The sequence below is a fragment of the Aethalodelphis obliquidens genome, unplaced genomic scaffold (genome assembly GCF_003676395.1).
Source record: "Aethalodelphis obliquidens isolate GAN/ISIS:26980383/991018 unplaced genomic scaffold, ASM367639v1 scaffold87, whole genome shotgun sequence".
Taxonomy (NCBI): Eukaryota; Metazoa; Chordata; class Mammalia; order Artiodactyla; family Delphinidae; genus Aethalodelphis; species Aethalodelphis obliquidens.
Genome location: NW_020838031.1, coordinates 7,175,743 through 7,190,355, shown reverse-complemented (window position 1 = coordinate 7,190,355; position 14,613 = coordinate 7,175,743). Strand labels below are relative to the sequence as shown.

Sequence of the window (14,613 nt, the reverse complement as noted above, 5' to 3'; positions counted from 1 at the left end):
TATGATCTCACTTATATTTGGAATCTAAAAAAAAAAAAAAAAAATACTGTCCTAGAAGTGAAAAACAGAACAGCTGTGTGGGTCCAGAGTGGTTGTAAGTGTAGTGGTTGTTCCCCTCGTGATGGCGGGCTGACGGGGAGCTGTGATTCGTCAGCATCGCTGCTGCCCAGCATCAGGAGAGAGGATGGTACTGAATATCGCTCGCCTGGGAAAAGACCAAAATTCAAAAATTCAAAGTACGGTTTCTACTGAGTGCTTACTGCTTTTGCACCATCGTAAGTTGGGGACCTGTGTATTCTCACAATCTGAGGCCATTCAAGAGCCATCCCACCCAGAGCAGAGATCCTCCCCGTTCATGCCCAAAGAGTACTGCCTAATAAACAAACGCCACGGGAATTGCATGGTCTCATGACACCTGGAACTTACTCGCCACAGGTCAGCCTGCACCAAATCAGGGGAATTATTTTTCAATAAAGTCCATTACAGAGCTTAGGAAGATCAGAGACAGGACTCTTTCCACCCTCTTTAATAATAATATTGAATAATCTATCAGATGAAACTTGGGTGCAGAGTTCATCATTTCATAACAAAAAGAAATAATCATTCTCTTATATAGAAAATAATTCCTCAACCCTTATTTGTCTCATAATATTCCTGCTTTTCACGCTCCCTTTGCACTCGGTGTATCCTGAGGAATGGCTACAGAGCTGACGACTCCTGGCAGTGATGAAAGCATACCTGTTTTGGTTATTAATTCCTTACTGGTGACAGAAGTCACCTTGAATGCAGACAGCCTACTTGACAGAGGGGTCAATGGCTTGTGATAAGTCCTCATGCTTACATGAAGAGGGAGGCACTTGTTTATAAGATGGATTGTTGAACCCTTGTAATTTTTTTTTCTTAATTTATTTTTGGCTGCATTGGGTCTCCATTGCTGCGCGTGGGCTTTCTCTAGTTGTGGCAAGCGGGGGTTCTCTTCGTTGCGGTGCATGGGCTTCTCATTGCAGTGGCTTCTCTTGTTGCGGAGCATGGGATCTAGGTGCACGGGCTTCAGTAGTTGTGGCATGCGGGATCCAGTAGTTGCGGCACGCGGGCTCAGTAGTTGTGGCGCACAGGCTTAGGTGCTCCGCGGCGTGTGGGGTCTTCCCGGACCAGGGCTCGAACCCGTGTCCCCTGCCTTGGCAGGTGGATTCTTCACCACCACCACCACCAGCGAAGCCTGAACCCTTGCAATTGTGATGAAGATTTCCCCGTTAACCTTCAGCTGTGCCCCCGGGGCAAAACCCCTCGGCAGCTCAGCAAGATATACAGAAACAAAAACTTGTAAGCAAATACTAAAAGTGAACAAAGACCGAAAAGAATGACTGATATAAAATACAAAACCAGCAAAACCATATATAAGAATAGGCTTATGGAGCCCTACCTTTCCTAAGCGAGAGCTGTCTTATCTGAACAGTGGAGAAGATGAAATAGCACATCACTTTATGGGTTAATTAAGAACGCTCTAGTATAACTTCCTGATATAGAAGCTATGCTGCCCTTCTGGCCTTCAGCAGAACCCTGTTTTAGTCAGTGATTCATGAAGGATCCCCCACTAAGTTGAAGGCAGACTAAGACAAAAACTGAATAGTGTTTCACACTCACGTCTTGGGCTAAGCACTTTGTCTACCTGAGTAGAAACAATCATGGAAATAGTGAAGGAAAGCTAGGCACTGTTTCTTATGTAATGAGCTGTGAAGCAGAACTTGATTATATTTGCAACCGTCAAGACATTCTGTCCTGGGTCCACATGAGAAATCAGAAATGTCCCAAGGAACTGAGCAGAGGGTCATGTGCTCACTGGCACTGAGTCTGAACTTCACTCAGCTTTCCTGAATGAACCTAAGGCTAACATGAGCGGTTTCATAAATCTAAATCTTGTCTCCCGTGAGGCTGATAAATCAAGGATGCAGTTAATCCTAAATTGTCCTATCCTTCTTCCAGAACATTTCAGTACTCTTCGAAGGAAGAGGAAAAGTTAGCAGTTCTGCCAGAGATGAATTCAGATTTTAACATGGAAAACATTAACACAGGTGGCAACACACACAAAAGCATTCTACCACTTTCCCAACGTGCTTTGTGAGAAAAATGTCTTCCCTTGCTATCACTTTCTGAAATAAATTAAAAAGTAAGTTTTCTTGAGGTAAAGATCTCATCTTTCCTTAAACTGAGTTCTAGGAAGCAGCACCCATAATAGATACTTAATACACCTAGGACTGCCGAACACATAATAAACGGAAACAAGGAACTGATTTTTGGATTAACTAAAATTATTCTCATGTCTATAGATCAAACGTGTACAGACCTCAAGCCCTGAACTGTAGAACTGTGCCACAATTGGACTAGATCCTAATATAAACAGGTATAAATACAAATATAAAGCTGTAACAATGGGAACCAGGTAATCACACAGCCACACAAGGAAATGTCCAAAGTAGCCAATTTACATTATGAGGTAGAAAAATACCCAATAAAATGGAAAGATGTTCCCAGTATACTGCTAAACAAACAGGTTATCAAAAAAGCACTGAGAATATAGTTAACATTTTTATAAAAAATGTGTGTGAGTGTGCGTGTACGTGTGTGTGTGTGTGTGTGTGTGTGGACACACCTATTAGCACATATTCGTATTGAAAAAAACCAAAACCATGACTAGAAGGTTGTAACAAAATCTCAACAGTGGTTAAAAATGGGTAGTAGGATTATGAGTAATTTTTATTTTCTTCTTTTGCTTACCAGTATTTTGTACACTTTCTAGAGTTAATATGTATTACTTTGGTATGAGAAAAATTAATTTTACATTTTAAAATAAACTTAAAGAAATATAAATTAAGAATACTGAAGCAGATAGGTAAGGCCTGCTTCTCCTTCCTTGCCCTAATGAAAACACCTTCTCTAGAACTCTCTGTAGAAACCTTCAATGATTCAAAGACATGGCTGGATCCTTGCTTCTATGCTACAATGAAGGTCTAATAACACTAAGTGAATGAAAGATTCAAAGATAGGAAAAGCCATCCATCGGAACACCTCTCCCTACCTGGGCGTAGTGTAAGAGCTTCTCGGTGGCCTCAGGGTCTCTGTTCCAGATGAGGTCCTCACAGAGCTGTAGAAGTTCCTTGTGGATGTCATCATACACAGGAAGGTTTCCAGCATTCACTATCCCCATGTCCATACCAAACTAAGGGCAATAAAAAGAAAAATGAGGATTTCTAGGGATACTCTAAATCGGAGTCAGCGACTCTTTCTGTGAAGAACCAGATAGAAAATACTGTAGGTCATAGCTTCTGTCGCAACCACTCAGCTCTGCTGCTGTAGCAAAAAAGCATCCATAGACAGGATACGAGTGAGAGTGTGTGATTTTGTTCTAATAAAACTGTATTCACAGAACTCTGTGAATAAAGCAGAGCAGAGTTAGTTTGTGGGCCGAAGTCTGTAAACCCCTGCCCTAAGTACAAGTTGGTGTCAAAAGGTAAACAGGTGTTCCACTATACCTTGATTGCATGGTAAAGGAAAACCCCATGCATTGCTTCTCGAATGGCTTCCATTCCTCGGAATGAAAAGGACAAGTTGGAAAGACCTCCACTTACTTTGGCTCCAGGTAACGTTTCCTGGAAAAAATTTTTAAATGTGAAAATATTTCCCTACTTTGCCAAAAGCAGCCATCACATCCCTTAAGCTTTATTTATAACAGTGGAAAGTTAAAAAAAAACCCAAACATATAGAGTTCAAAGTAATTCAGAGCTTCTTTTAGCTAGACGTAGACCACACCTTGCATATCAGGACATCACAAAGGCAGTGCTTCATAGTTTTTCCTACTAGATTCTAATCTCCCTAAGGGAAAATAAAAAATTCTGCTTTATCTCTGTATACTTCTACAGGGACCATGATAGGGCCACAATACATGGTGAGTATGTCATAAAATATTTGCTGGAGAGGGACTTCCCTGGCAGTCCAGTGGTTAAGACTCTTGCGCTTCCACTGCAGGGGGCATGGTTTCAATCCCTGGTTGGGGAACTAAGATCCTGCATGCCGCACCACACAGCTAAAAAGAAAAAAACTTTGCTGGATAAATAACAGAAAAAGAAAGAAACAGAGACAGATAACAGAGAGAGAGAGACAGACAGAGAGAACAAACAGAGAGTAGTTGGTCATTCACAGAAGGCACAAGCTACTAGAAGGCTTCCACTGCCTAAATGAACAAACTCGCAGGTTCACTATAAACTTGACTAAGTTTAAAAGGGCAAAAGGAAATTGAGGTTCCCACCACACCTTATGACATAATCAAGCATTAGTATGCGTGTGGAACAACAGGAACTCTTACTTACTGTTGGTTAAAGTACAAACTTGCTCAAGCATTTTGGGAGAGAGCTGGTCACTGTCTGCTACTGTGACCCAACCCTTCCACTTCTGGGTATATTTTATAGGGAAGCTCATGCAAGAGATATATACAAGAGATATATACAAGAATGCTCACAGCAGCCTTGCTCATAACATACCCAAATTGGAAACAAACCAAACATCTAGGGACTTCCCTGATGGGGAAGTGGTTAAGAACCCACCTGCCAATGCAGGGGCCATGGGTTCGAGCCCTGGTCCAGGAAGATCCCACGTGCCACGGAGCAACTAAGCCCGTGCGCCACAACTACTGAGCCTGCACTCTAGAGCCTGTGAGCCACAACTACGAGCCCATGTGCTGCAACTACTGAAGCCTGCGTGCCTAGAGCCCATGCTCTGCAACAAGAGAAGCCACCACAATGAGAAGCCCGCACACTTGCAAGGAAGAGTAGCCCCTGCTCTCCGCAATAGAGAAAAACCCGCAGGCAGCAACGAAGACCCAACGCAGCCAAAAATAAAACATTAAAAAAAAAAAAGAAAACCAAATGTCTATCAACAGCAGAACAGTTAATTATGAAACAGGTATATGATGGAATATTATACATTAATTAAAATGACAAAGTACAGCTACAACAACACAGGTGAATCGTTAAAATGAGACTGGGTGAGGAAAAAAGGCATTAGAATCTTAAAGCTCAAAAACAGGCAAAACTATACTGTTTATACAGTTAATTCTCATTATTTGTGATAGTTATGTTCTATGAAGTCACTGCGAACACTGCAAATTGGGGAAAAAAACCACTGCTCCAATGGGAAATGCAGGGTTAGTTTCGTGAACCTCTGGTCCCAAAATTATCATCACTGATCAACATACAACCCTGTTTTATATGTGTTTCCATTTAAAGACATCTTGTTTAGTATATATTGTTGATTGCCTACCACTGAGCTCACAGCCAACAGCACCACAACTCGTGTCTAAACAAAATTCATCTAACACACATATTTTCTCCATAAGGCACATAACAGCCTTCTTGCACACAGGAACACTAAATAACACTTCAGCACAATGCGTGGGAGCCATTTAAATACAGAAATCAATCACCAAGAAAAAGCTCAAAAATGTGAAAAACATGGCACTAAACAGACCATGAAAAGGCCACTTGTTTACGGAATGAGGGCTGAACCCAGAGGTTCAACCCTGTTGACTCATCTGAACACGTAGGTCAGGCACTCAGCTCTCTCACCACTCTGCACATGCATATGCCTGTGAATGATGCAGAAGCACCATCAGCATTGATTTGGGGGTCACAAATAAATTTTAGTGAGTAGGTGAATTTGCAGATACAAAATCCATGGATAATTCAGATTGTGTATACAGAAGTGATAAAATTTTAAAGAAAAGCAACAAAGTAGAATCATAAAACTCAGCCTGTTGAAACATGCATAAAATTCAGAATGAGGGTGTAATGAGAAAGGGAGAGCCATGGGGGCACTACCCATGCTCCATTTCAGGACGCAAGTGAAAGTGAAAGCTATTATATGCTTCATAATTAATTATTTATCATACTCTATTATTTTTTTCTATATTTCCTGGTATGTGTGTTTTACTTCACAGTATAAAATAACATATAAAAGAAAAACAATAAAAGTCCCTAAATTTCAGAAAACCAATTTACTACCTAAGAATAAGAATGTCAATATTCCTTGCCAATAAATATATGTTAGCTCAAACTATTCACTGGAGCCATGTGATAAATCTAAGCAATGTCTTGGGTAGAAAGGAGAAAAATACTCATACTCACTTTAATGACTTTTGTTGCATTGATAAAATTAACAGCATACAAGTTGTGTTCTTCCATCCCAGTACCAATGGTGAGGATATTAGGGTCAAAGATGATGTCATTTGGATTGAAGGCCAGTTTTTTCAAAAGGAGATGGTAGGCCCGGGTGCACACTCTGATTTTGGTGTCTGTTTCTGTTGCCTGGGGAAAGGAGTAAAAGATGTAATTTGAAATAGAAAAATGAGGTGTTATCTATGAAAACAGAAGGACAATTCACTTGTTGAAAGCGCTTAAGTATCAATGCTTGGATTTCATAGAAATCCAAATGCCAAGCAGCCTCTCAATGTTTATCAAATTATCTCCAAGGAGGAATTGGTTTAAAGTCCCTTTGTGTTTTCGTGGACACAACAGCTACACTACTTCTGTAAAGATCAAATCTTACATACACGTATGGTATGCTAATAAACAGGCTTCTTAAAAATACACACATATGGGGGGCTTCCCTGGTGGCACAGTGGTTGAGGGTCTGCCTGCCGATGCAGGGGACACGGGTTCGTGCCCCCGTCCGGGAAGATCCCACATGCCACGGAGCGGCTAGGCCCATAAGCCATGGCTGCTGAGCCTGCGCATCCGGAGCCTGTGCTCCGCAACGGGAGAGGCCACAACAGTGAGAGGCCCGTATACCGCAAAAAAACAAAAAAAAAACAAAAAACACATATGATAAAAATTCAAATACTACTAAAGAATAAATTTAAAAATACGTGCCCTTTCTCTCCTGGACCTGCCTGCAGTGTCCTAACCCATCACCCAGGCTTTCTTGGACCTTCCTGCAGTAACAGTCTACACAGATTCAAAGATGTTTATTTATTCCCCACCTCCAACCCCACCCACCATAACATTAGCTAACTAACTTGTGCCTCAAGTCATAAATATAAATTAATATTACTTTTCAAAACAGTGACCCTAGAAAGCCAAGCACTGACTCCAGCAAATCCCAGGCCTCCTGTTGCTTCCCAATATCCTTAGAATCAGGTCCCATGCCTCCAATTTTGTTTCCTATCATTGCCCCTTCATCTACTCCACTCTCCCCACACTGCTCCCTTGATGTTCCTGAAACCCACCAAGCTTGTCCTCCCTCAGAACCTTTCTATTCATTGCTGCCACTGCCCGGGACACACTGTGACATGGCTTTGTTCTTTGCATCACTCAGGTCTCCACCCAAATGTCCCCTTTTCAGAGAAGCCTTCCTTAATCTCCATCTCTAAATCAGGCCCCTGCCACCCCTCTTGCATCCTCCACTCTTTTTCATGGTATCTCTCCTTCTAGAAAATATATTTATTTGGCAACTTGTTTATTATTTTTTGTTTTATTATTTATTATTAATTCGTCATCGTGAGCTAGAATCAGTCTTGCTGTATCCCCAAAGCCTAGGGCAGTGCCTGCCAGAGGATGTGCTCAATATTACTGTTGAATGAATGAATGAATGAGGCTTTATCTCAGGGCATTTCTTTTTATTATTATTTATTTATTTATTTATTTATTTATTTTTGGCTGCGTTGGGTCTTCGTTGCTGTGCACGGGCTTTCTCTAGTTGTGGCAAGCAGGAGCTACTCTTCCTTGCAGGGTACGGGCTTCTTATTGTGGTGGCATCTCTTGTTGCAGAGCATGGGCTCTAGGTGTGCGGGCTTCAGTAGTTGTGGCATGCAGGCTTCAGTAGTTGTGGCATGCGGGCTCAGCAGTTGTGGCTCGTGGGCTCAGTAGTTGTGGCTTGTGGGCTCTAGAGCACAGGCTCAGTAGTTGTGGCACACAGGCTTAGTTGCTCCGCAGCATGTGGGATCTTCCCGGACCAGGGATCCAACCCGTGTCCCCTGCATCAGCAGGTGGATTCTTACCCACTGCGCCCCCAGGGAAGCCCTGACTCAAGGCATTTCTGAACTTGGTCATGGAAACTGTCTTCAGGTCAAATTTACAACCTCAACGCGAGGCTTATTCAACAAATTTCATGCTGAATAATTTCTGTTTGTAGAAAAAAAACAAATCTGCTCTGAAGAAAAAATGAATACTTGCTATCACTACAGTGGTTCCAATAAAATAAGTCACATACAGTTCGGAATAAATGTGCAAAATGTTCTTGAAAATTGTCCAACACCACTGAATTAAGTGTTGAATCTTCCAGGCTGACTACTTGGGAGGGAGGATACCCTTGACCAGATGTGAACATGAAGTATGGTAAATAAGCTGCTGATCACACACATCCTGACCTCTAGAGGGAGCTCTCAGGCGACCGCAGGGATGAGGGGTGCAGATACTGCTGTAGTTCAAGGACATTCAGTGAGGCCCCAGCCTCCAGAGAAAGGCGTGGCGGGGGAATTATAAAAAGAACTCACTCAGATCTAGGCTTCTGATTGCTCACCTACTTTGGTGTTCTTTTTCAACTGTTCTCCGTGATGTCTAATCTATCCCTGCTTCCTGCAGCTGCTGGGGTTAGAGTTTACCTCCTGCTGGGGATGTGCTCCCATGACTTAGCAGACCAAGGGACCCAGGGAAAGGACCACAAGGAGCAGGCTCTGCAGCCCCACTGCTCCAGGCTTCAGGGAAGGTGGCAGGCTCTCATCTTCCTTAACTGAATGTCTTCAACAAACTTCTTACTTCTTCCTTCAGTTAGTGATAAGGTTAAGATCAAGATGTGGGCCCAGAAGAAAGTGGTCAAGAGCAGGTCACCCAGGGTCACCTTTAGTCTTGGACTTTATTTCCCCCTTCAAAGAGAGCCAGAGTTCTAGGTTCTAGGTTCATGGCCCAGCTAAGCTCACTAAGAGAAAAGGCACGGGGGTTTGGGGCTACCAGTGCTGTTAGCATTTCTTCATCACCTAGTTTGGTTGGTAGGTCCTGGTCCTTTCTTTCTCTGAGCCATGAATGACATCTCACAGGACAGGAATTCATTTCTAGGTCAGAACTGAATCATCAACTATCAGCTCTGCAAGGATGAGGCCCCTGTCAAATTGTTCTCCCAGCACCTAGTACACTACCTGCCACATTAATAGACAAGCAGCTACTGTCTGTTGAATAAAAAGCAAATCTCAGAATGCACAGAGTTTCAATGGACAGGCCTTTGCCAGGAGCATATCATGTTAGATTCTCCAAGGTTCTCTTTGTCCTGTTCCTCAGCCAGGGCTGTGAGATAAACATACTAATAAGCTTCAAGGCTTGAGGATTTCAAAGATGCAGAAGCTCTCAACTCTGGTGGCATGTTTTAATAACCCAGAGGGATTTTCGTTTTCTAATACTAATACCTGAACCTCACTCAAGACCAGTTCAATCAGAATCCTGAGATGAGACCTAAGCAACAGTATTTTTAAAGGGCCCCTTAGCGATACTAACATACAGCCCAGGTGAGAACCACTAAAGAGCGAGATGCACCTTCTCAGCCTGAGGTAGAAGAAAGCTCAGTGAAAATACTGCAAATCTATCTTTTATGATTTTATGATTTATCAGGTTTATTCTTAAGCTGTAGTAAAGCTAGACAGCCATCAGTAGGTAGGAGGCTTCAGTTAAGAAATCCATTGCTCAGGTTTTGCTAGATTATCACTTAGGGAAAAATGAGATAAGCATAAAACAATTTTTGATTTAGTTATCAAGGCTGATACTATGAGAAAGAAAGAAAAAGGATCAAAGACACCTAGGTTCTGTGAAAATGCACCCTGACAAGAACAGAGAAGGAACGGGACCAACTTCAGAGGCAAGTTAAAGGTTTCAAACTTGACTGAACCAGCTTAAAGTGGGCCACGGAACACAGCAGAGTTCAAAATGGAAGTGACAGAAAGGGACGTGTGTGCCACCATCAGAAAGGCACCGAAAAGTCAGAAAGAAAAAAGCTGAAGAAGGGAAGTTTCCAAGGGAAAACACAGGACAAGAGACCCGTTGGCTTAAAATCACTCAGGGCAAGGGATTGGTTCAGAAATCCTTGGAGTGACTTCCCTACTGGGGTAAATGTGTGGGCGTAAGCAGCTGAAGGTTAGGACACCCAGAGGCCGGCAGAAGCCGCAGGCCTGCAGACAGAAGTGAGGCATGGGATGAAGGACAGGGCAGAGCACTGAGTGGGGTTGCAGGAGACGCAAGGTCACCTTGGAACGCCTCCTGGCTCACCCTTCTCCTGAAAGAACGGAGGCTGTGCCTCTGTAAGAACTCACATTTAAGGCAGAATGTGGATGCCAGGAACTCAGGACTATAGAGGAAATGGATAGGATTTCAGACGTGGAATCGACACCGAGAGGCGATCTGGTGAGGAAAAAGGGGTGTCAGTTGCAAACTAGAAACTGCAGGTGCCACCACACTGAAAACTTCTGAACTCTTTAAAGAAGTCAAGTTGTTTTAAATGTCACCTTCTAGGAGAGGATGCAAATTCTGTGCGGGGTGAAAGGGAGGAAAGAGAAGGAAATTCTTAATATGTTTATCGATTCCTGGAGAGAGTGGAGGATTGGTCGGCTTTAGTACATTCAAAGGGAGAGCTAGGAAGGGGATACAGTAGAAAGAGACAGCTCATAGGAAGAGCAAAGAAAAAGACTGACCTACTATCCAGAGATGTATTTAAAACCAATACCCAAAAATATTTAGAAAAGACCCATAACCTATCTAGTTTTGCCTTCCTTTTAACAATCGAGCTTTAACTATGAACTCTTTCCCTGCCCTTCAGATCTTTCTGGAATCCCACCATGCTAGATTTTCCCTGCTTCATCAGGTCTTTCTTCCACTTTCACCAAAACCTCTGAAAGGCACTGAATCTTGCAAGGAGCTGGGCGTTCTGCTAACCATTATTTATCCTCAGTGCCCAGAGCCCAAGGCTTGGCACAGAGGATTAAAATACGAAAACCATATTTGTCCTTTCCCCATCAGCCAGACAACATCAGAGAGAAAAACGGGTAGCAGAAAAGAAGCTGCCCTGGGTTAAGAATTGGGTTACTCAACCTTGATACTGTTGACAATCTGGACCAGAGCATTCTTTGCTGCGGGGGCCGCCCTATGCATTGGAGAGCTTTCAGCAGCATCGCTGCCCACTCCCACTAGATGACAGAGCACATCCCCTCCCAACAACCCAGTCATGACAATAAAAAATCTGTCTAGACATCGCCAAATGTCCCCTGGGGTGGCAAAATCACCCCCCGCCCCACTTGAGAACTACTGGTTTAGAGGAACCACAGGGGATACAGCAGGTGAGGAGACCAGAAACCAGACTCATCTGCAAGGTCATTATCATGAGCCAGCAGGTGCTCGTGGCTTTTCTCTACAACCTGCAGAGAGAGGCTGTTTGCTGGAAAATCCTACTCTGCAAAGCCAAATACTAAGGCCCGGATGAAGCAACGCCACATCCCAGCAGGGGCAAATGAACCCACTCAAATCTTCTCTCTCACAGCGAGGGGTACCAGGCACATGCCAGGGAGCGGGGACCCTCAGCGTAGGAGGTATGCCTACTGTATGCTGTGCTGTTATTCCTGTAGGACAAATGAACACCTCAGGCATGGACGTCTTGAGACCAGGCGTGGCTCAGAGCCTATGTTCCTCATATCCGTACCACAAACTCCTACCTCTGAAGGCAATCTGGACAAGTCTCCTTCTTACAAAGTGAGAATTTAAAATATAACTACCTTATAAAGAAAGGTCCAAGGAGATAAATACTCAATCATGGCATCTTAACCAGAGAGGGGTGACCTCTCTATAGTCACTAAAAAGGAGGCCCCTGAAATGCAGAAATATATGTCAGATTTTAACAAAGCTGGGAGAGCGTTAGAGCGGAAACTCTGAGAATCAACTCCTAGGCGTGGGTCAACTACCTTCACCAAGGAAAAAAATAAAGGGCAAACTATTGATTTTGGTTTCCTACAACTATGTGTTTATCATACTATGGTGCATAACCTACTGGAAAATATAAGATATTCAACTCGAAAACAGTGTCAATTTATCTAAATTTTAAAAAGTAGATGTTATGTAATAAAACTCTAAAAAATTACTACCAAGGAAAAAAAAGCCAAAATCACAACAACAAAACAACACAAATACCTAGGAATGTTTTTGAGGTTTCCTATTTAAGAAAAAGTATAAAACTTGATTGAATGGTAACCAGAAAGATATATCATGTTCCTGAATGTCTCCCAGATACCAATTCCTCATTATTTTCTAGGTTAGGATTTATTACATTTTAATCAATATCCTAATGGAGTTTTATTTCTCCATAAATTAGAATATTATGTTCAAATCATTTTAACATAGGAAAATGTGCTGAACATAATGGATCTTTTATAGGATGATATTGATTATGCTTTTACATAGTTTACACACGTGCAAACAAAAATAATATAGTCTATTCTACTATGTGATAACTGTATTTCTAAGAAAACTTACATTAGCAAAAATTGCCATAAAAATAATCACTTCAATTAGAAAAGGAGAATTAAATCTGGAGGTGAGTAGTAATAATTCTTCCCATAGAAATTTCAATAATGAAAGTGTTCTTCGTATTTTATATATTATTATATATATTATATATATATATATTTTGTTGTTGTTGTTATTTAGAGTTAAAAGTAACAGCTGATCAAAACTACTAACATCAACAAAAAACACAGAAGTGCTTCCTTATATGCCTTCTAATCCAGGCTCGGGGCCAGTCCTCCCTGTCATATCTGGCCTTGACCTTGCAGTTTTCATTGCACTATGGATCACAAACATAAAGCAAAGACAGTCGCCATGTACTGGAACATAAGCACGTTGTATGTTCCTCTGCTTTGTTTAGTTGCAACAGTGGTCTTCCATTTAAGAGAGCTGTTTTCTCCTTATAACCAGTGGTGTCATCCAAGCAAAGCAAATCTTGGTTCTTACCTGATTGTTACACTCAAAGGTGTTACAAACTCAATTAATAGAAGAAATGCCTTTGCATCAAAATATCTGTATTGCTGATTTCTGAACTATTCAAGTATATGAGTTTTTTACTTTGTTCTTTATAATTTTCAATACTACAATCCTTCAACGAGCATATGTAGGTCTATAATTATATAGAAAAATTACTTTTAATCAGGAAAAGCAGTTTTTGAAAAGGGACCTTTAATCCCACCACCTTTACTCTAACAGCTATTCTTAATAGCATTATCCTCCAATCTTTATCAAATGTGGTTTTTATGTAGTTGCATATACAGTGTCTATATAACTATTGGTTTTTAATTTTTTATTTATATCTTGTAAGCACTGTCATGCTGCTCCATAATCTTCATAATTAATATTGAAATACTCTGGATAATATTACAACAGAATGATAACCTAAGTTATCACTTTCTCTCCAGTTGGGCATTTAGGTTGTTTTATCTTCAATAAAAAGCTGGTGAAAAACCTTGGCATATATAGAATTCTTATGCTGCTGAATGTTTTTATTGGGATACTTTCCCAGAAATGAGATCATTACCTCAAGGGGTATGAACATTTTCATGACTCTCGATAGGCATTATGGGGTCTTTCAAAAGGACTGTCTCAGTTTTTACTATACTTTACAATGAATGAGGCCTTCTGTTTACCACTGCTGTACCAGCACAGATCTTGATCATTTTAAATTTTGCTTTTGCTAACTTAATAAGCACAAAATGTCACTTTAATATTGCTCTAAGTGTGTTTCTCTCATAACTAGCAAGTTAAAAAATTTCCCCTACATTTGCTTTTTATTTGTGGACTCATTCAAATCTAAATTGGGAAAGCTTGTTCTCAGCCAAGATCAAGCACTCTGCAGGGGAGATAACACAGGATTTGGAAGCATGCATCAGTCTTCAAACTAGGCAGACCAGGGCTCCACGACGTCCTAGCCATTTGACCTTGGCTCACTGTAAAATGGGGCAACAGCTACCCCACATGGTTACTACGAGGACTAAATGAGATAAACTCTGCTGGTGGTTTTCAGCCAGAGTATACAGGAGAATCACGTCTAAGGCTTTAAAATTACCGAAGCCAGGTCTCACCCCAGACCACATAAGTCAGAAACTCACGGGTGGAGCCCAGGGGTGTGTATGTGTTTTAACAGCACGGGCAGTGACCACCCTTCCCCATGGGAGTGCTTCTGTTTCACACTTCTGGTAAAGCACCAGTACACGAAGCAAACAACATGCCATTCTCATTCTCAGGGCTGACCTTGCCTCCTGCTTCGCTGAGAAAATAGAAGCAGTCAAACCACACACACCCCCAGCACTCCCAGCCCTGTCTGCTGCTGCTGCGCTGTGAGCACGCTGCCCCACCCCCTGCACACTGGCTGCCAGCCCCTCGACCCACAAGGTCATGGACTGAGCAAGTGCTCCCTTTCTCCTGCGCACCAATTCCTCCCCTTCTCTCTACCAGGTCACTCCCACCAGCTTACAAACACATACTGTCACATCATCTGTCTTCACACACACACACACACACACACACACACACACACACACACACACAC

The 14,613-nt window shown here is 42.1% G+C and overlaps 1 protein-coding gene across 2 annotated transcripts in view; it reads right to left on the bottom strand.

Moving 5' to 3' along the window:
* Window positions 1–14,613, bottom strand: part of MTR (5-methyltetrahydrofolate-homocysteine methyltransferase) — an 86,248-nt gene that overhangs the window by 18,348 nt on the left and 53,287 nt on the right. For both annotated transcript variants that reach the window (XM_027094023.1, XM_027094024.1), the window contains exons 16-18: window positions 6,177–6,356; window positions 3,531–3,647; window positions 3,077–3,217 (exon numbers count right to left, since the gene is read on the bottom strand). In XM_027094023.1, coding sequence (XP_026949824.1) covers window positions 3,077–3,217; window positions 3,531–3,647; window positions 6,177–6,356 — 438 coding nt within the window. The remainder of the gene's footprint in view (window positions 1–3,076; window positions 3,218–3,530; window positions 3,648–6,176; window positions 6,357–14,613) is intronic.